The sequence below is a fragment of the Gorilla gorilla genome, chromosome 4 (genome assembly GCF_029281585.2).
Source record: "Gorilla gorilla gorilla isolate KB3781 chromosome 4, NHGRI_mGorGor1-v2.1_pri, whole genome shotgun sequence".
Taxonomy (NCBI): domain Eukaryota; kingdom Metazoa; phylum Chordata; class Mammalia; order Primates; family Hominidae; genus Gorilla; species Gorilla gorilla.
In genome coordinates, this window is record NC_073228.2 from 155,407,807 (window position 1) to 155,430,070 (window position 22,264).

A 22,264-nucleotide genomic window follows, 5' to 3' on the forward strand; every position below is an offset into this window, starting at 1 on the left:
GTCCTGACAACCAATTCAATTCTGAGAATTCATATGTTGGGATAGGAATGGGTTAGGGGTCATGGTGAGGCTGGGAAAGCATTCAGGGTCTTTGGGATTGGGAGGCCTCCAGGAAGGACGCTACCTCCTGCCTCAGCCTCTCCCTTCCCCTCCTATGGCCCTGCCAACCCCCAACTCCAGCCTCAGGTTCCTTACAGGGGACCCACTAATCCCCTCTGTGCCTCGCCGTGACTCCAGGAAGCTCCTGCTTATTTCTCCCAACCTTATTTCAACCCCAGCCTCCTCTGCAAAAGGAGTTGAATTGGGTGACCTTTAACATCTTTCTGGCTTAAGTTCTGAACTTCTCATGCCACTTTAAGGAATGTATTCTAAGGAAATCAGTGCATACATCTGGGAAGATGAGTTCACACGGTGTTCACCTGAGTCACGTTTTAAAAAGCCAATAATTGGACACAATCCATATAAGGGAAGAGTCGTATACATTTTACATAAAAAGGAATCTTAAGCAACTATTCAAAATACATTCTGTAGATGGGGAAATGCTGCACACAATATATTGTTGAGTAAAAAAGGCAGCTTGTCGCCTGGGCACGGTGGCTCACACCTGTAATTCCAGCACTTTGGGAGGCCGAAGCGGGCGGATCACCTGAGGTAAGGAGTTCGAGACCAGTCTGACCAATATGGTGAAAATTCGTCTCTACTAAAAATACAAAAAAAATTAGCTGGATGTTGTGGCGTGTGCCTGTAGTCCCAGCTACTAGGAGACAGGAGAATTGCTTGAACCCAGGAGGCAGAGGTTGCAGTGAGCCAAGATCTCACCACTGCTCTCCAGCCTGGGCAACAGAGCGAGACTCCTTTAAAAAAAAAAAAAAGCAGCTTGTCAGGAGCTACAGCAGAAATAACAACTATTGCCTTCCGTTTCAGAGAAACCATGAAGTGACAGCATTTTCCCCATTTATTATTATTCACTAGGGTCCTAATACTGGCTCTTCCCATGGCTGGTGCAGATAAATAGAGAGGGGGCTCCTCTGGGCTCCTCTCAGTTCATCCGTAATTGAAGAAGTTGGGTAGAGAAGGCGCTAGCTCTCTGCAAGATTCAGGGAAGTTGAGGTGGAGGTTTTCAGGGGCCAAGAAGGTCATCCAAAGCCATGGCCTAAGAGGCCATGGCTGGTGTGGACGGTCTTTTGTAAATGAAAGCAGAGCTACTGGTCGAGGTTAATGGAACATCTGAACACTTTCACTTTCTTGATCTTGTTTAGGTGATGAAGTGATTGAGATAATGGAATTAAGTGTAGAAAAAGCAGCTCAGTGAAGAGCCCAGAGTTTCCCTGGGGGGCTCAGTGACAGAGCTGGGAGCTCAGCGAGGGGAACAGGGATTCAGTTCTGGGCCAGAGCCTCCAGTCATGGCAATGGGAGTGTGGTGTGAGGATGTGGGCTCTGTCGGGGGCGTGTTCTCGCCTTGTGCAGTTGAACGCAAGTCATTCCAGCTTTTTCTTCCCTAACTGAAGTTTGGCGTGCAAGGGATTGGAGAAGGCTCCTGAGAAGCTCCACACTCAGGCGCCCTTCCAGTCAAAGAAGGAGGACAAGTGGAAGGAAAGACACACTCCTGTAGGACAGGAGGGTGTGGATACTGTCCCAGCTTGGCCCCAAGCTGAGGGGCCTCATAGGGAAGGGCCTAGGGCCAGGGGGCCCCCAGGAAGAGCACAAGGACTAGGGGGTCTTGGCAGGTAAGCCTTCTATCTGGCTCCATCCCTTCCTTTCCTCCCTGCCCTTCTCTCCTCTCCCTTTGCTCTCTTTTCTGTGTTTCTCCTTCACCATCCTCCTCCTCTCTTCCAGCTCTTCCTCTCTCTCTTCTCCCCTTGTGCCTGTGAATCTCAGCCTCTCTGTGTGTGTGTGTGTCTGTCTCTCTCTCCCTCTCTCCCCCAACCCCATTTGGTTTTTCTTTTCTACTTCTGCCTCTCACCACTGCCTCCCCCGACCTTCTAAGGTCCTGTGCCTCTGGAATCAATGCCCCAAGGTATCCTGCCCAGTTGCCCCTATTCTCATACTCATCCTCCTCTCTGAAGTCAGTATCAGGGTTCCCAGGAAGTGCCTGAATAGAATGGGGACATAGCAGAACCACCTCCGTAGGGCTGTGTGCATGTTCACTAAGGTGCATAGAAGACCCCTCTCACCCTTCCTGGATGAGGTGGCGCTCAGTGGACTTCACTCTTACCATTTTTCTCCTCCAAACAAATGTTTCCCCAACACCCTATCTCAGACCCATATATGACCCTTCATCTTCCCTCATCCAACAGTTTTCCAACTGTTGTTGATTCCACCTCTGATAGATTCCTGATCTTTAACTCCTCTTATCCTGAGTCACCACAATCTAGGTCTTGCCCCAGCTGCCTTTCCATCTTCATCTTCGTCTTCTTCCCTCCTGCAGCATCAAAGAACCAACCCTTTTGGAGCTCTCACATGCACAGGCATTCAGCTAAGCTCTTTCTATAGCTCTGTATATTAACTCATTTAATTCTCACAACAGCCCAGGTGGTCTCTATTATAATCTCCATTTCACTGGTGAGAAAACTCAAGCATAGAGCAGGTAACTCACTTTCCCAAGATCTCATTATTTATAAGTGGTGGAACTGAGATAAACCTTGAGAAAGTCCATCTACTTGCATTGTCTTCAACAAGATCAGGGTCTTCCTCCCTTTCAGATAGCACCTGTGTCGTCACCCTCGCCCATTTGCTCTCCCGGACTGCTGCCTCTCAAAATCCTCCCACCCTCCAGCTCAGCATAACCACCCCTGTTCCATGAAGCCCTTGCAGATCCACCACCCAGAGCAGCTTCCTCCTTCTTCTGAGTGGCCAGGGCACTGTATCTACACATATTTTACGATGTTATGCCCTTTCAAACTGGTTCTATCATGTTTATATCCAAATCTTCATGCTCCTAATGGACTGAATTTCTCAAGACCTGAAACTGTGTTTTATTTATCTTCATATAACTCCACAGCACATTGTTTAGAAGCCTAGTAAGGTCAGACACCTTTAAACATTTGCTGAGTATGTGAATGAATCTTGGGCTTAACAAAACATTGTGGATGCTGGCAGAGATTCATTCATCCATTTAGCAATTATTTGTTGAGCTCCTACTGTGTGACAGGTACTGAAGAAATTATGGTGGGCACCAACAGTTAGGGTCCCTTTTCTCAGGGAACTTTGAAGTCTAGTGAGGGACACAGATGATTAATGGGATAACTTTGAAGTCTAGTGAGGGACACAGATGATTAATGGGATAATCACACAAGTGAATATAACGTCCTGTATGATAAATGTCGCAAAAAGGAGTAGGTGGTGCTGGAAAGTGTGTTAGAGTATCAGGAAAAACTTCTCTAAGGAAAGAACAGCTAGGCTGGAATCTGAAAGAAGAGCGGGAATTAACCAGACAAAAGGAGAGAAGAGTCCCCTGTTAGACAGAATGGCACATGCAAAGTCCTGCGTGGAGGGGCCCGGACTGAGGCAGGCCATGTGACTGGAACACGGGGAGGGGCAGCAGGAGAGGGGCAAGATGAGGCCAGAGAGGTCAGCAAGGACAGACCAGGCATGACTTTGTAGGACACAGCAGAATCTGACTTTCTCTCTTTTTTTTTTTTTTTTTCTTTCTGAGACAGGCTCTTGTTCTGTCACCCAGGCTGGAGACCAGTGATGCGATCATGGGTCACTGCAGCCTCAACTTCCCAGGCTCAAGCCATCTTGCTACCTCAGCCTTCTGAATAGCTGGGACTTCAGGTGCACACCATCACACCAGGCTAATTTTTGTATGTTTTGTACGGATGGAATTTCGCTATGTTGCCCAAGCAGCTCTTAAACTCCTGGGCTCAAGCGATCCTCCTACCTCGGCCTTCCCAAGTGCTGGGATCACAGGTGTGAGCCACTGTGTCTGGCTTACTGACTTTAGCTTAAGAGCACAGGGAAGCCATACAAGGCATCCAAGTAGGGAAGTGGGACAAAGTAATGGTGGTGATGAGAAAGGTGGGCTGGGGGCGCATTGGTGATTCGTTCTACTTTTGAAAGTGTTCATGCTTATAAAGATTTCTTCCTTTCAACTGCAGGAAGGCTAAGAACATCTCTGCCCTCTAGGGCATTTTGCCAGACCTGCTGTCAGGGAACTGTTGATAGTAAACAGAACAATGATTTGGAAGAAGCTGAGAAGTTAATGCCTTAGGTGAGAGATCTCTTCCCACTCCTGAAGAGGGAGGGACAGGGAGGGACAGGGTAGGCCCAGGTAGAGAGCCAGCTTCAGCCTGTTTTCCAGGAGAAAAGCATCCTCCTCCTAGAACTACTTCACACCCTGAGGTCAAAGGTTAACAGGAAAGGTTGACAATAAATGTTGCCAGGCAAATAGGCACTTATATCTCACCCACCCCTCTGTCTGCTCCAGGACTCCCAGCGTCATCCTCCTCCTGGTTCCCTTTTGTCTTAAGAATAAAGGGACTGCCAGCTCGCATTCTTCCTTTCCTCCAATCTCACCAGGTTCCATCCTTCTCCGACAAGAGTAAATTGTTGGAGACGGAAAACAGGATGTTGGGTTCAGTGGGGAATATGTCAGCCTTCTCTGCAATAGGATTGTTGTTCCTCCCCCAAGAGGAAGATGAGGCTTTAAGAAGTGTCTGCAGCAATGGGACCCAGCTCTCACACTGCAGCACCAAGGAAAGCCAGGCAGGTGGTGTCAATGAGGGACGCAGGCTGGGAATAACACAACAGGGGATGGCAGGACCTGCAGGGACCAGAGCTTCTGTGCCAGGTCTACAAAGGGAGCAGCCGTTGGCTCCGGGCCACTGTGGCCCAGCGGGACTGTGAAGACAATGTGGCCCGATCCTTCCATTTTTAAAAAACAACCAGAAATCTGGAATGTTTTGTGGAATTTTCTAATTTTATGTGTTGGCTGCAACTTAAAAAATAATTGTTTAAAGCTTAAGCAAATCAAACAAAACACCTCTAAGAGCAATGTCTGACTCACTGCTGCCAGCTGCCAACATCTGGATTTCTCCCAACCATCCACCATCCTTGTCCCAGAAGGCTTCGGGCAGGTGCTCCTGAGATGGTTGACAACATAAGTGGATTCACATTGCCAGCACTCTGGGCGGGGTTGAGATCAGCCTGGAACTAGGGTTAAGGGATTCAACCTGTGGCTCATGACTCAGGAGAGAGTCAGGTTGGGACCACTTGGAGGTCTGAACTAGTCTCAGGTTGACCAATGGGCAACCTGCTTAGTTTCCTTGGGCCCCAAGGAAAGAAACATGAAGACAGATCCTTTTCATTTTCACATAGAGATGGACTTTGTAGAACAGCATTGTCAAATGTTAGTACACATTTGAAACACATCAGAATCACCTGCATGTCTTGTGAAAACACGGATTGCTGGGCCTCACCCTCGAAATTTTGATTCAGTGGATTTAGGGTGGGGCCGGAGAATTTGAATTTCCAAGTTCACAGTAATGCTGATGGTGCCGATTTGGGCCCACAATTTGAGAACCACCATTGTAGAGATCCCTGTTCACCCAGCTTTTTGGATCCTTACCTGTAACAGGGTGAATTATAAAGAATCCCATGTGGTTCCCACTGGTGATGTTGAAGGTCAGCTTCCCTTTGGAGCTGGAGTCTGGGTCCCAGGCATCCAGTTGAAGCACAGAGGTGCCCATGGGAGCATCCTCCTGGATGGAGGGGTAGAACACAGCTTGGGACATCTGGGGTGGGTTGTCATTGGCATCCGTAACCTCAATGTAGACTTCAGTTACAGAAGAGAGGGGCACAGAACCCCTGTCCACTGCTAATACCGTCAACCAGTAGTAAGATGCAAATTCTCGGTCCAGGGGTGCCAGAGTCTGAATCATTCCTAGGGACAGTAAGTCAGCAAACCCAAAATACTTTAGAGCTCAAAGTGGCTTTAGAAATCACCCTTACCCACCATTCCCCAAACTGCACTGTGGAAAGGGTATTAATAAGTAGATTTTCTATGAAAAGAAGGAACTGCTTCTACCAATATAATGTGGGAGATGCTGAGTTGAACACAGGGGAATTAATATCCTTATTCTAGAACCTCTCAGAGCCTTCCTCTGCTAAAATGGACCCATGCCTTTAGCATGTGAGCATATTTAGGGTTTTCAGAAGACAGTGGTAGTTTATCTACTGTCTCTTGACTACTTAAACCCAAATTCCATTGATCTATTTCACATTCTGTAAGTGAGGTTTTCTTATAGTTGTCCTTAAACTGTTTCCTTCACACTTTATGTCCTGGTAGATAATCAATTTCAGGGTTAGGAATTTGAAGAATAAATTGCCATTCCCTTCTCCATCATTTTCATGATTTTAAGGGGCTGAGCTTCATTTCTTAGTTCATTCCCTCCACAAATTGCTTACGATGGGCTAGCACTGTTCTAGAAGTTGAGGGTCCAAGAATGAGTAAAAGAAGCTTACACCTCAAGCTCTCATGGATCATGCTGTACTGGCAGGGCTTGTGTGAGAGGGCGTGGCCCATGCTCACAGCCATAGCATAACAGAGACGACCGCTGGGGAAACTGAGGCTCAGAGAGGGAGCACAACTTGACCAAGATCATGTAGCAAGTATGTGGAAGAACTGGGTCTGGGATTGACTCTTAATCTAATGCTCTTTCTAATTAAACAGCTTAATTAGATTAAGCTGTTTTCTTTCAGTGGCTGGCATTAAGAGACAAAGGTTGCTGAAAGCCAACATTGAGAACAAGTTATTACAACTTGGTTTTGGTGGAAACAAATCACCTACCAAATTGCAAACTCCTTGAAGGCAGTGATCTGCCTTTATTCACGTGGGATCTCCCCCAGGTACCTATCTTAGGGCCTTACCAGTAGTGGGCACTCGAACAGTGCTGACTTACACTTACTTTCCTTGAAACTTAAAAAAAGGAATGTGGTTGTGTCACCTTTTTGGAGAGCAATTTGGAAATACTTATTAACACAGAAGATGTACATTATCCTCTGACCTAGAAACTTCATTTTTAAGAATTTTTCGGCCGGGCATGGTGGCTCATGCCTGTAGTCCTAGCACTTTGGGAGGCCAAGACTGGTGGATCACCTGAGGTCAGGAGGTTGAGACCAGCCTGGCCAACATGGCGAAAACCCGTTTCTACTAAAAATACAAAAGTTAGCCAGGCATGGTGGTGGGTGCCTGTAATTCCAGCTACTTTCGGGAGCCTAAGGCAGGAAAATCGCTTGAACTCGGGGGACGGAGGTTGCAATGAGCCGAGATCGAACCACTTCACTCCAGCCTGGGTGACAGAGCAAGCCTCCATCTCAAAAAAAGAAAAGAATTTTTTTCTATAGAGACCCAGGCATATAAGTAAAAGTATATAAATAAGAATATTACACCTACATGGTAGAATAATATGTGGCCAATTAAAACAAATGAACTGACAAATAAAATGTCTTGATGTTATATGACATGAAAAAAGTAAATTTTAGAATAGTGTCTATTATACTGTATTTTCATAATAATAAAATGAACAATATACGATATATAAGATACAAAGAAAGAAACTTTAGAAGATTATAGACCAAATTATTAATAAAGATTATATCTGGGGTGATGGAAAATGGGGGAGCATTCATTTTTAAATTTTATATAAAAAATTTATAATCAGATGTATTACTTTTATAAACAGAATATGTAATATATGTGCATATATGTGTATGTGTATATGCACATATATAGACATATATTCCCAGTAAAAACAAATTAAAAATAAAATACACAGGAAAAAGAATCCCTATTTATTGCCTTTCATTTCAGCCTGCAGGCTGACTTCTTTTTCCTTCAGCCCATCTACCTCTGGCCCTGGCACCCCACCCTACCCCACCCCCAGTACCTGTATCTTGGTTGATGCTGAAGGCTGCGAGTCCAGTGCCAGCACGCAGGAAGTACTGGAGCTCCCCATCCAAGCCACTGTCATCGTCCTGGGCAGCCACTACAATCACCTGAGTTCCTGAGGGGCTGTTCTCCTGCACCTGGCCCTGGTGCACGAAGGAGGCAAAGTGGGGAGGGTGGAGATTCTCATTCACATCTAGGACGATCACCTCCACATGGCAGAGAGTCCTGCGGGCTAGGGGCCTCCCACTATCACTGGCCCACAGGCTCAGATTGTACCCAGCTCGCCTCTCAAAGTCCAGCTCTCTCTCCAGAATGAGTGCCCCTGTCATCAGGTCCACCCGGAAGGTCCCATGGGCGCCATCCATGAGAACATATCGCACTTCACCTGCGGGGCCCAGGTCAGGATCAGAGGCATCCAGAAATGTCAAGACAGTCCCGGGGGGCAGGTCCTCTGGGACCTTCAGCCTGTTGTGTTCTGTGATGCACTGGGGAGAGTTGTCGTTGACATCCTCCAATGTGATTATCAGGTCAGTGACAGAGAAGAGCTGGTGGCCCTTGCTGGGCTGATCCCTGGCCTCCACCTTGAGTATGTACTGAGGCTCTGATTCGCGGTCCAGGTGTCCTGTAACAACCAGTTCCCCAGTGAGAGGGTGGAGGGAGAACTTCTCTGTGGGACTTAGCAGGGTGTAGCGAACCCTGCCATTGTCTTCTGAGTCAGCATCTTTGGTTGTCAGCTCTGCAATTGTGGTTCCAACTTCTGTGTCCTCTGAGATGGTTAACTGGTATCCACCGGGAGGAAATCTGGGTGCGTTGTCATTCCAGTCTTTCACATTCACTGTCAGCAGCTTCCAGGAGGACTTCTGGGGTGTGCCCAGGTCATATACTGTTACATTGAGGATGTAGAAATTGGTGGCTTCATAGTCCAAGGGAGCAGCTACAGTGAGCAGCCCTGTCTCCAGCTCTATGTCAAAGCAGCCCTCCTCATTGCCATCTGCAATCACATAGACCAGTTTGCCATTAAAACCAGCATCAGGGTCAGTGGCTGCTAGGCGGGCCAAGGGGGTGTTGATAGGGACACTCTCAAGGACATCAATGGATTGGGGGAAGTGGTCCTCAAACTGTGGGGTGTAATGATTAATCTGATATGTGCTTAAAGAAGTGAATTCCTCATCACTGGACTCCTGGTTCTGAAGCCCAATAGAGTGGAGGATAGTCTTTGTGAATTGTGTCAATACCCCTGTTTTATCACATGTTACAGGAACTTCAAAATGAGGGTCCTTCACCACAGTAATATTCAAAGTTGTGGGTGAGGCATAGTTTTTGCCATCTGAGGCTGTAATCTTCAGGGAATAACTGGTGGGTTGACCAGCAGTAAGATTGATAAAAGGGCGTTTGAGGGATATCACTCCGGAGAAATGATTTAGATCAAAATACTCTAGTTCATTGCCTGACACAATCTCGTATTTTAGGTTCTGAAGCTCATCCACATCTATGGCTGACATAGTCATTATCGATTTCCCTACTGGCCAGTCTTGGCGGATAGATCCTGTACAGTTGACTTCTTCAAACATAGGCTGGTTGTCATTCAAGTTCCTGAGCTGAAGAAAAATGGACACTTCCTTCTCCCGGCGAAAAGGGGATCCCCAGTCTGATGCTCTTACCCGGAAGGTATAAATTCTTTTCATGAGTTCATAGTCCATGGGTTTGGAGGTGGAGATGATCCCCAGGTAAGGGTCAATAGAAAATGGCAAAGCTTTTGGTCCAGCAATGGAATAGGTGACATATCCATTTTCCCCATGATCCCGGTCAGTGGCAGTCACAGCCAAAACACTGGTGCCTGGAGGGATGTTCTCATCCAAGGTGCCATCATAGGAAGACCTGTTGAAGAGGGGGGCATGGTTGTTGCAGTCCACAATGTCAATGACCACCATGGTGGAGGCCTGGCCCGGTGAGGTTCTGATGTGTAGCTGATAGTGGGCTCTGTCGTGGAAGTCCATGAACTTTGTGGTGGTGATCAACCCAGTTCGAGCATTAAGTTTAAATCCTACATTCTCTGAAGATGGCTTTAGAACATACTGCAGGTTGGGGAAGGCTGGGGTGACTCTCACCATCACCACGCGGCTGCCAGGAGGGGAAAACTCACTAAGCTGCACTCTGTAAACAGCCTTCTCGAATTTGAGGGAAGACAATTTGGAAGGTGGTAGGTGAAAGCCCCTGATCTGGGAATAAAAATAAGGGCCGCTCCCACTCCTGGCCTGGAGGCTGAGGTTGAACCCATGAAGGTACTCCATCCAGTTGATGTCTTTGACAGACACCAAACTGAATTCATTGCTCCGGGCATAAGACTTGATGGCTTTGAAGTGCTTTCCAGGGTCACCACCAACAACTTCCACTGACTCCACTTCAGCTCCTGAGCTATTTGCATCGACCAGTACAGTGGCATAGGTGGTACCATCATTGCTGTCTGGTGGAGCCACCACCACCGAAGCAATGGCTGGGGGCTTCCTGAGGGCAGGCTCCACATGAACCACAAGTGCAGCCAGGCTGCCAAACCCATTGCCCTCAGAGATTTTCCGCATGCGGTCCACAGCTAGCACCTGGAGCTCATGCTTTCCTCGCCAGGTGACGTTAAGCTTCCCAGCCACAGTGACCACGCCGCTGGTGGGATGGATGGCAAACATCTCTGACCTTGTGTTAAAGGCATAATAGAACTCAGCATTCTGGCCTAGATCAGCATCTGTGGCAGTCACCTTGCAGATGGGGCTCTTCAGGGGCATGTCCTCAGAGATGGTGACTCTGTACGAAGGTGGAGAGAAGAGAGGCTTCAGGTCATTCTGGTCCAGGATGTGGACCACCACGCGGGTCAAAGCTTCCAACTCCAAGGTCTTCTCTGTGGCTTGGATGATGAGGGTGTAGCTGTCTCGCACCTCTCTGTTCAGAAGAGCTGTGTTGCTGCTCTTTGTCCTTATTCTTAGGAAGCAGAAGTTGCCCACCACATACTCCTCAGTTTTAAATACATTGGCCACATCCCCAGAGATGATCCGGTACCTCACTGCCCACTGTGGCTCCGCGAGGTAGATGCCCATTTTCTCGAAGCTCTCCACATAGGTCTTGGGAGAAGAATTTTCATAGATGGTGGCATTGTAATGGGAGTGTGTGAAGTGCCAAGCAGAGGAGGAGAGAATCCCTTCTAGAGGCTTCTCACAGGTCGCACAATGGAGCAAGAATATGGCAAAACCCAGCAGGGCAATAGTCATGGTGGAAAACTCCCGAAACCCTGGGCAGAAAATAAAAGACAGGGCGCAAGTTAGGGAAAAAAAAAATGGTTTCTACTGCTGTGGTTCTTAACTGGAGGTGATTTTGACCCTCAAGGGAGACTTGGCAATGTCTGAAGATACTTTTGGCTGACCCAGCTTGGGGGTGGTGGTGCTAATGGCATCTGGCAGGTAGAGGCTGGGGATACTGCTAAACAACCTACAATGCATAGGACAGTGCCTTTGTATGAGTCAGTTCTCACACTGAGAATAAAGACATACCTGAGACTGGGTAATTTATAAAGGAATGAGGTTTAATGGACTCACCGTTCCACATGACTGGGGAGGCCCCACAATCATGGCAGAAGGCAAAGGAAAAGTAAAGTCATATCTTACTTGGCAGCAGGCAAGAGCGCGTAGGCAGGGGAACCCCCCTTTATAAAACCATCAGATCTCATGAGACTTACTCACTATCACGAGAACAGCACGGGAAAAACACACCCCCATGATTCAATTACCTCCCACTGGATCCCTCCCATGATACTGGGGGATTATGGGAGCCACAATTCAAGATGAGATTTGGGTGGGAACACAGCCAAACCATTATCAGCCCTGCAACAGAATTATCCAGCCCCAATGTCAATAGTGCCATGGTTGAGAAACCCCGTGGCTGAAGAATAGCAGACTAGTTGAAAATGCTCTCTCAAAGACACTCAGCAGCTAGAACACAGTCCTGAACTCTTACTCTTTTTTCCCAAAAACTTTCTGTGACTCCTTGGGCGATGGTGAGATAGTCCCAACTCTTAGCCAGGAACCAAGTTTAGCAATCTGGTTCTAAACTACTATTCTCTCTCCTTCCTACAAGGCCTTTCCACTGGGGCTGAGCTCTAGCCAAACTGAGCTGTTTCCGCACATGCAGAGGCTGCAGGAAAGCAAAGTGACCAAGATCCCAGGCGTGGCATCAGGCTGCCTGGCTGTCAGCCCTGCCTCTGTCATTTGCTAGGTAGGTGACTTTTAGAGCAAGTTATTTAACCTCATGAGCCTTCATTTCACCTTCTGTAGAATAAGGATAAGAAAATCATCAATCTCATAGGATTGTTGTGAACATTCAGTGAAATAATAAAGGTAAATGACTTATCAGAGTGCCTAGTTTATTGTCAGTTCTAATTTAATGTCAGCCATTATTGATAATAGGAAACTAAGGTTCATAAAAGGAAGGGAGCTGCCCAGGGCCTTATAGCTAGTGGGAGCTCCTTGCACAGACCAGGGTTGCCTCCTTGCCCCAGTCCTATTTATACCTGTTTCACCACATGTCCCTTATAGACAGGGCATGACTCTGACTCATCTTGTAACCTGGAACATGAAAACTCCCAGGCTCCTGGAATGTCTGAGTTGAAATGGACATTAGAGATGATGGGCTTCTGTCCCTGCTTTTCATCATAGATGAGTATAGATGGGGAAATAGAGCCCCAGAGTTGAGATCAGTCAAGCTCCAAGTCACACAGTGTGTGGCCGGGTAAGAACTAGTCCCTGGGAGTTAGTTCTTGTTGAACTGATCATGAATAAATGCTTCGCCTCTCTTAGACCCTTGCTGTTTCCCACAGAGCCCATCCCCGAACTCCAGCCTGGGTGAAAATGTGAGACTCACCAGGGCCAAGGATGGGGCAAGGGGCAGGAGGAGCAGGGCAGGGTTTGGCAGGACCATGTGTAGGGCTGGTGCACCAGGCTGATGCCTGGCTTGCCCCTGGGAGCCTTGATTCCTAGGAGCTTCATGGCTGCCAGCCAGATGTGCTGGAGCATTCTTGGATGAAACTGGCCAGACCTGATTTTCCAGTTGCCTTGCTCTTCAAAGCCAAGGAAGAGTTAAACTTCCAAGGCAAAGGGGGAAGGAGAGGCTTGGAGCCCCGTCTTGCCAGAGTCCTGTGTGAACTGGGCACAGGGTTCCCCAAGATCGTGCTGACAGCATCCCGAGATAAGAGGCAGGAATAGAAAAGTCTGCCTAAATCGGGGTCTGAAGGCCTGTGACAGAAAATAATTTCAGTATGTCCCACCCTTCGAGCTTCCCTACCACCCGCCTCCCGACTCCTGAGATTCTGTTGGTGGTGCCCTAAGCTTAGGCACCTCAGAAAAGAGAGGGCAGGAAGGTGGCAGATTCTTCATTCGAGGTCTGAAAGTTAGTGGCAGAAAGAGCTGCTGTACGTTTCCCACCCTGCCTGCCCACTACTGTCCTTCCATGCTTAGAGCTGCAGCCCATAGTGGGGCCAGCCCCAGGCAAAAGCCACACTCACCCTACCCCTGACCCAGCCCCCACAAGCAGAAGGGGACGCCTGAGTCATTCGGCCCCCAACCCATGCAGGATGGCATTGCTTTTGAAGTTGAAACCCCAAGGGAAAGTGAGTCCTCACCCCAGTCCCAGGTCCACTGGCTCCACAGCTCTGTGAGCCCAGGGTGCACGCAGCCTCCCAGCCCTGCCTGCCCTGCTGTGTGGAGAGCTTCCTGCTCACCAGGTCAGCACCCGTGTTGGGCAGGCCCCAGCAAGATACTCTGCTCGATGGCTGCACCGGCGCCTTGCAACGCAGGCGCCGTTAAGATGAGCTGTAGGGAAGGGGAAGGGGAGGGGTCTCCCTGGAGGAGGATAAAATGCAGAGAGAATGCACCCTTGGATGGTGGCTTGGTGCCCATGACCTGCCCAGGCTGTAGGACCTGCACACCTGGGGAGTAGTTTGCTGAGGGAGGGAACAGTGTCTGCACAGCTGTTTCCTGGCCCCAGGTTTAGATGAGTGAACAAGCTTGCAGGGCGCAGAAGCATGTTAGGCTCCTTGTACTACCTTCCTAGTTCACAACACCCAGGGACCACTATTTTAAAACATCTTGTGTAAACATACATCAATTCATATGACTTCCCTGCTTAACATTTTCCAGTGGCTTCCCATAGCACTTAGATTAAAATAGAAACTCCTTGCCCTGGCCTAGAAGGCTCTGCACCTCCTGGGCCCATGCTACTTCTCCAGTTCACGAGCTGCAGCCACACAAAACCCAGACCTGCAGCCACACAAAACCCAGACCTGCCTCGGGGCCTTTGCACTTACTGCCTCCCTTAAGATTCTCACATGAATAGTTCCTTCTTGTCATTCAGTTTTCAGCTTAAATGTCACCTCCTGAGCTCCTGTTTGGAGTAGGCTTCCTGTCAATTCCCCTCTTTATCACTTTGCCCTATTTTCTTCATGACATATATCACTACCCAATATTTTCTTGTTTATTTGTTTAATGACTGTCTTCATGGACTCCATGAAGAGAGGAGCTCTGTGTATCTTATTCACAGATGAATTCCCTAGTGCCTAGAACAGTGCCTGGTATAGAACCAGGCTCAATCAATACTAGTTGAGAAATGGAAGAATCTAGACTTAGGAAACACAATGACAGAATGAACGCTGAAAGAGCCTTTCATGATCATTCCTTCCTTTTGGAAGCTGGAAAATAAAGTCCCAAAGAAAGAAAGAGACTTGCCCAAAGTCACAGGGTGAGAATTAGAGCCAGGTTCTTTCCTCCTGACTGTGCTTCTGGAAAGAGCTGTGGTCACTTATGAATCTGCCTGTTTGGTTTCAAATCACAGCTCTACCACTTGCTGCCTGTTCCACCTTAGAAAGTTTCTCAATATCCCTGAACCTCAGCTTTTTCATCTGTGAGAGAGGGCTATTAAGAGTACTGCATTCATATTCATAGGGTTTTATGGAGACTACATAAGATCGTGCATGTTAATGTACTCAGCACAGTGCCTGGTATGTAGACAAAACTCAAGACATATTCGTTATTAGATTTTAATGCCAAGGCAGAATCAAAGCCTGGGCTGAGTTGAGGGTGGGGTCCCCTGAAGCCTCTGGAGAAGGTCCAGCCTGTGCCCCAACACAGCAGGAAGCCACTGGTCTCTGGTCGAGTCTAAGCTTGCTGGCCTAGCCACAGACTGTTCCGGGAAGCTGCGAGCAGGCGCTTGTCTGGGGTGGGGCCTCATGCTCCTTGGCTCCTCAGGCCCAGAAAGAGACCTGCATCTGAGTGAATGTGCACATTTACAAGAGGGCACACATGCATACTCAGTAGTCAATTTTTTGAATAATTGTGTGGGTACATTAGTTCTGTGTCTACCTGGCCATGAATGGACCCTTTTAGGATATATGTATGAACCAACTCTGCCTCCATGTAACTCCCAGCCCCATTTCAAAGATGTGGAAGGCAGGAGAAGGTGGCTAACAACACACGGGCTCTGGCTGTGTGACCTTGGGCAAATGGCTTGCCTTCTCTGATCCTTAGTTTCCCTACTTCCGCAGAACGTTTCGAGAATGAAAGTTAGTTAATGCACATAAGTGCCGAGCACAATACGTGATATAGTTTTCAACAAATATTACATAGTAATACAACTTTTTAGCACCTGGCTTATACTATTAACTGTTGAGTTTGTGGATAATAAAAACTTTCAGGCCAGGCGCAGTGGCTCATGCCTGTGATCTCAGGACTTTGGGAGGCCAAGGGGGGCAGATCACAAGGTCAGGAGATGAAGACCATCCTGGCCAACATGGTGAAACTCCATCTCTACTAAAAATACAAAAATTAGCTGGGCGCAGTGGCATGTGCCTATAATCCTAGCTACTCGGGAGGCTGAGGCAGGAGAATCGCTTGAACCAGGGAGTTGGAGGTTGCAGTGAGCCAAGATCGCACCACTGCACTCCAGCCTGGCAACAGAGCAGGACTCCATCTCAAAATAAAACAAAACAAAAAACACTTTCAGACAAATTATTCCGTCATCCCTGATCTATGCTTGTGCAGGCTGATTTTCTGCAACTTAGTGCTGTAGGGCTTTATAGATGCTGTGATTCAGTTCACCCTGTGTTTCAGCTCTCTACTCCAGCTTCTCAGGATCTTGATTCCGACATTCAGAAACCTGATAGTTGTAACATTCATGTCTTTGTCCAACTCACTGATAAAAGTTTGAACGTGGAGGGCTTCTCATCACTGGGGGAATCCAAGCAGAATCTGGGTGGCCACCTGAGGAGCATATTCTACTGTAGGAGGATATTTGTCCTTGGGGGAGATAAGAAGCATTCTGAAGTCCCTTCCAACTCATACGGGCATGGTTCTTTGGCCTGTGCATGCCTATGGTCTCTATCAGACCCTAAACGAGCCCCCCAACGGCAGCGAAGGGATTTCCTCTCTGTGGTCAGGGTTATACACCTGCCAATGCTTGTTTGAGAGTCAGTGTAATAAGCTGATCCCTGACCTGGGTTCTGGGAGGCTGAGACCTAAAGTCACTCATTCTCTGTCTGTTCTTGGTCAAGTAAGTCACCTAAGCCCTGTGGACCTTTTTTCTCATCTGTAAATAATGTGTGTGCATATAGAGGGAAGGACTGTAATGGATGGGTGATTCCAAACCCCTCTAATTGTCCCACCCCTCTGCCCCAGGTGTTCAGTGCTAAGACTGGCTCTTGTGGCTCTCAAGAAAGAATCCTAAACATATTCTGTTTATGAAAAACCTTAAAGAGGTGAGATAAATAAATTAAGAGGGACTGTGCTTTGAACCAGAATAAAAACTGTAAATGAAAGAATGGTGACATTCTAGGTATCTGCTAGTCAAGTCTTAGCCACTGAAATAATTTCTCTTCTTAGTAGTAGGGAGTGATTGATGGTTTTTGAGAAGAAGCAGAACCAGGACAGGGCTACATCATTGGGATGACTAATCTAACATTAGACCAAAAAAGGGATTTTCGCATTCAAGTCTCCCACTCTGGTGTGGATAGGGCTTGAACACCAGCTCTATCGGTTTAAGACAACTGGAATTCACTGAGGGTAGAGAGACTTAATTTACTTCCAAGAAACTTGGATGAACATGTGAGTCATTTGTTAGTTTGTAGGCAGCCACTGTCAGATTCTCATATAACAAAACAAGTAACTGGATGTGGCCAGGAGAGGAGCCAGTGGCTTGAGCCACTGATGGGTCCTGTGACTTGAGAATGCCACACAATCTCTCCTGGGCCTCAATTTGCCTGTCTGTAAAATGGAGATAATAATAGCTACTCCTACCTACTTCCCAGGACTGCAGGGAAAACAGATAATTTGACAGGTGAAAGCACAGGGAGGAAAGATGCAGAGTAACACCTTATTAGAACCAATAATGGCTCAGTAAATGGCAGTCTGAAGTATCAGCTGGCAGAGAGGCCATCTTAGGGGGGTTGACTGTAAAAGTCAGGCCTGTCCTAGTCTGGAATTAGAAATGACTAAAAAGGAAATCCTTATCTAGGACATGGATGAAAGAGAGCTGGGACATGAGGTCCCATTATTTATTAGTATTCTTTTTATTATTGATGACAAAAATTATTCTGTCTTACATCTGTATGATAATCTATACATTTTCAAATAAGCATTTGCATGTGTTATCTCACTTGGTCTTTGGGTAGAGTATGCAGTACTGGACAGAATTAAAAGTTAAGAAAGCGGGCTCTGGAATCAGACAGACCTAGTTTCAAATCCCAGCTCTCAGTTTATCAACTGTGCAGCCGTGGGTAGTTATTTAACCTTGCTGATTTCAGCCAAAGGGAGAAGATAATGGTACTCACCTCCTGGAGTTGTTGAGAAGGCTGAATGAGTTAAAGTACGGCAAATACCTAGCACTGGAACACACTCAGTACCAGTTAGTGATGTACCATCATCATCTGTACTATGACATTCATTACTCTGAATCTGTAACTGTGAAATTGAGGCTTGGATAATTTGAAGACTGTGCCCAGGTTCACTCATCTAGTAGGTGATGGATGCAAGCACCAACACAGAATAAGAATCCATATTCTAGGAAGAGAGACATCCCAGAGGCCTGGAGTAGCTGGAGCTCACTCTAGAGCTGCGCTTTCCAGCAGAACTTTCTGCAGTGATGAAGTGTTCTGTCTCTGTGCTGTCCAGGGTGGGAGCCATGAGCCATGCATGGCTGGCTATTGAGCACTTGAAATGCGGCTAGTACAATTGAGGAGTTGAGTTTTTCATTTTATCTTATTTTAATTCATTTAAATTTTAAAAGACACATGTGACTTGTGTCTACCACATTGGACAGCCCAGCTCTAAAGAGCACGGCATAGGAACCACAGGATTCATGAGATTCAGAGAAGAACGCTGGGTCTACTCATCTATAAGGCAGAGTGGGCACACCCAGGACCCAGGACTACACATACTATTAAAGCAGAATGAAAAGGGAGAATCTCTTAAGAAAAATTGAGATCTTAATATGTGGGCTAGAAAGATATGGAAGGGAAAAAGCTAAAATTCATGTATACTTAGCAGTATGGTATAGGAACAAGGGGGTATTTTTAAAATGGTTAGCTTTTGGAATGAATATGTCCTCAAATTATGTCTTAGAGAAGGAAGGGAATGATCTGAGGGAGCAAACTGGGATATATTAACTGGAACAGTGGCCTCAACTATTCGTGCATATTAGAATTACCAGGAGAATATTTAAAAACAGCTTTTCACTCACCCCTAGTTTAAATCAATTAAGTTATACTATAGGTTTTTGGGTTTTTAAACATCTTTTCAGGAAGGAGGACTACTGTAGAAAGTTACTATGGTCAATAAATTATTGAGAATTTCCTTTTAAATTTGAAAATTGAATCAATAATAAATGTTTTAGTTTATTTTAAATACAAAAGAAAGAAAAACTTTTAGGTCGAAGAGTTTGGATATATATCATAACACAGGTATGTCTCACTTAATGATGGGAATACATTCTGAGAAATGTGTCATTATTTGAACCAGAATGAAAACTGTAAGTGAAAGAATGGTGACATTCTAGGTACCTGCTAGTCAAGTCTTAGCCACTGAAATAATTTCTCTCCTTAGTAGTAGGGAGTCATTCACGGTTTTTGAGAAGTTTGCACAAGTTTGTTATTGTGCAAACATCATGGAGTGCACTTACACAAACCTAGGTGGGGAAGCTTACTACACACCTAGGCTATGTGGTACAGCCTATTGCTCCTAGGATACAAACCTGTACAGTATCCTACTCTACTGAATACTGTAGGTGATTGTAACACAATGGTAAGTATTTGTGTATCTAAACATAGAAAAGGTACAGTAAAAGTATGGTATTATAATTTTATGAGACCACTCTCATATATGCAGTCCCACACTGACCAAAATGTCATGATGTGCTACATGACTGTATACGCATCTTTATACCAATGCCGTCATAGAAGATAGTTTTTAATTTATGACTTCATAACTATCACTTATAATTGTTTCATGGAAGAAGGGGCCCACAAAGACTAGAATGCTTAGAGCCCTCAAAAGTCATAGTATGACCCTGGAGAAATGAATATTTGAAGGAAGAAAAGGGCTTCCAGTGGCCTGGGCTTTGGGGAAGAAAAGGAACAAAGTTGGGGATGTGAAGAAAGTGTTTTATTATTGAGCTTCCTCTGCCAAAGGCATTCATTCATTTAATACTCACTGAGGGCCTGCCCTGTGCCAGGCATCTAGAGCAGAGAACAAGAGAGATGAGGTTTCTGTTCTTGTGGGTATTGTATTCTAGTAGCAGAGAGAGACAATAAACAAGAAAATATTGACTGTGTCAGGTGATGAAAAGCGATATAAAGAAACGTTATGTGGGGCAAGGAGTAGAGCATGGAGGGGAGATGCTATTTTTTAAAGGGGAGTCAGGGAAGTCCTATATGACAAGGTGACATTTGGGCAGGGAGGTGAACAGAGTAAGGAAGAGAGCCAGAGAGCTATCTTCAGGAAGAGAGTTCCAGACAGAACAGGCAACGCAAAGGCCCTGAGATGGCAGCAAGAAAACGCTGCTGTGGGTTTTCAAGTTTGCAGATCCTGATACTCAATGAGGCCCAGAGAGAGGAAGAGGTGTGTCTGGGGTCTCTTCCTCTTAGGGTTGTCTGTATGGATCTATGAGCTTTGCATTTGCAGCTGAAAAATCCCTAAGCCAGAGAGAACCTCAGAACTGGAGGGCCTGGGGTGGCAGGGAGGGAAGGGAGGAATCCTGAGGGGTCAACAACTCTAGCCCCACTTCTTCTGGGGCTCTCTGGTAGGAGGAGTTTGTTAGATGAAAACCATTAAAATCCATGAAAAGGGAAAGGCGAAAAAAAAAAAAGATCAAAGCCAACTCCAGCTTAGCAGAATACTGCCTGGTATTTATTCATTAGAAGCTCTAAACGCAGAACAGGGGAACGGGGGATCCTCCCCTAGGTTCTAGGTGAGGAAGGTTGTGCGCTGATAGACTCTCCAGGAGGACTAGAAAGCTTCTTTCAGATGGAGAAGAGAACAAAATGCAAAGGCCAGAATGTCCCTGCTGAATGGGCCTCATTTTGTGGGGTTGCTTACTATCCTGTGGTTCTTGCCACTTCGATCCAATGGAATCCTTTGCAAAAGGATGAGTTTTCAAACACAGACCTCAAGTCCCAACTGGGGCAACCTTGAATAACTTGATCTCTGAGCCTATGTTTTTCTTCACCTTTGAAAGGGAGATACTTAAAGCCACAATTAGATTATGTTGGGATGACTATTATCAAAAAGACAAGAGATAACAGCTGTTGAAGAGGATGTGGAGAAAAGGGAACCATCAGACACTGTCAGTGGAAATGCAAATTAGTACAGCCATTACGGAAAACAGTATGGTGGTTCCCCAAAAAATAAAAAAAAGAACTACCATATGCTCCAGCAATCCCACCACTGGGTATATATCCAAAGGAAATGAAATCAGTATGTCAAAGAGACACCTGCACGCCCATCTTTACTGCATTATTCACAATAGCCAAGATATGGAATTACCCTAAATGTCCATCAGCAGATGAATGAATAAAGAAAATATGGCCTATATACACAAAAGAATGTCATTCAGCCTTAAAAGGTGGGTAAATTTTGTCAGTTGTGACAGCGCATATGAACCCGGAGGACATTATGTTAAGGGAAATAAGCCAAGTACATAAGGGCAAATACTGCAAATACTTTTTTAGAATCCATGTATACTCACTCTGTGTGAACTCTAAAAAGGTTAAACTCATAGAAACAGTGAATAGAATGATGGTTACCAGTGGCTGGGGTGAGGGTGGGGATTGGGAAGATGGTCAAAGAATACAAAATTTCCATTTGCAGTTGAAAAATTCCTAAGCCAGAGGGAACACCAGGAACACAGGGCTTGGGGTAGGAGGGAGGGAAAATAGGAATTCTGAGGGATCAGCAAATCCAGCCCCAATTCTGGGGCTCTCTGGTTGGAAGGCAAGTAAGTTCAAGAGATCTATTGTACAACATGGTAACTATAATTAATAAAGGCATTGTATATTGTACTTGAAAATTGCTAAGAGAATATATTTGAAATTTTGTCATCACAAAAAAATAAGCATGTAGGGGCCAGGCATGGTGGCTCATGCCTGTAATACCAGAGCTTTGGGAGGCCAAGGCAGGAGGATTGCTTGAAGCCAGAAGTTTGAGACCAGCTTAGGCAACATATCGAGATCCCATCTCTACAAAACATTTAAAAATTAGCCAGGTGTGGTGGTTTGCATCTGTAATCCTAGCTACTCAGGAGGCTGAGGTGGGAGAATTGCTTGAGCCCAGGAGTTTGAGGCTGCAGTGAACAATGATCACACCACTGCACTCCAGCCTGGGTTACAGAGCAAGACTCTATCTCTAAAAATAAATAAATAAATAATTTAAAAAAGGCATATGAGTTAATGGATGTGTTAAATGGCTTGATTTAGCCATTCCACTATGCATACATAATCAATACATTATGTTGCACACCATAAATATATACAAATTTTGTCAATTTAAAATATAAATAAGGAAATACATTTAAAAAAAAAAAGAGAGAGAAAGATACTAACTGAACCCACCTCAGATAGTGTTCTGAAGGTAGAACTAGATGGTGCCTGTTAAACATTCAGCACGTGCATGGCACCTAGTAGTTGCTAAATAAATGCTAGCTGTTGTTATTTTATACCTATCATTCTTCTTATGTTAAGCAGATTGAAATAGATCTGCTATAATAGATGTGAGAGGAGCCCCAGAGCCCCATTCCCTGTGCATTGTCCCTTTGTCAGTGAAATCCCTGGCCTCCCTAGGGCACAGTTTGAAAACT

At 46.0% G+C, this 22,264-nt stretch overlaps 1 protein-coding gene across 1 annotated transcript in view; it reads right to left on the bottom strand.

Annotated features, from left to right (window-relative positions):
* Positions 1 to 22,264, bottom strand: part of FAT2 (FAT atypical cadherin 2) — an 87,356-nt gene that overhangs the window by 53,694 nt on the left and 11,398 nt on the right. The window contains exons 2-3 of the mRNA XM_004042853.5: positions 7,890 to 11,168; positions 5,570 to 5,884 (exon numbers count right to left, since the gene is read on the bottom strand). Coding sequence (XP_004042901.5) covers positions 5,570 to 5,884; positions 7,890 to 11,148 — 3,574 coding nt within the window. The 5' untranslated portion in view covers positions 11,149 to 11,168. The remainder of the gene's footprint in view (positions 1 to 5,569; positions 5,885 to 7,889; positions 11,169 to 22,264) is intronic.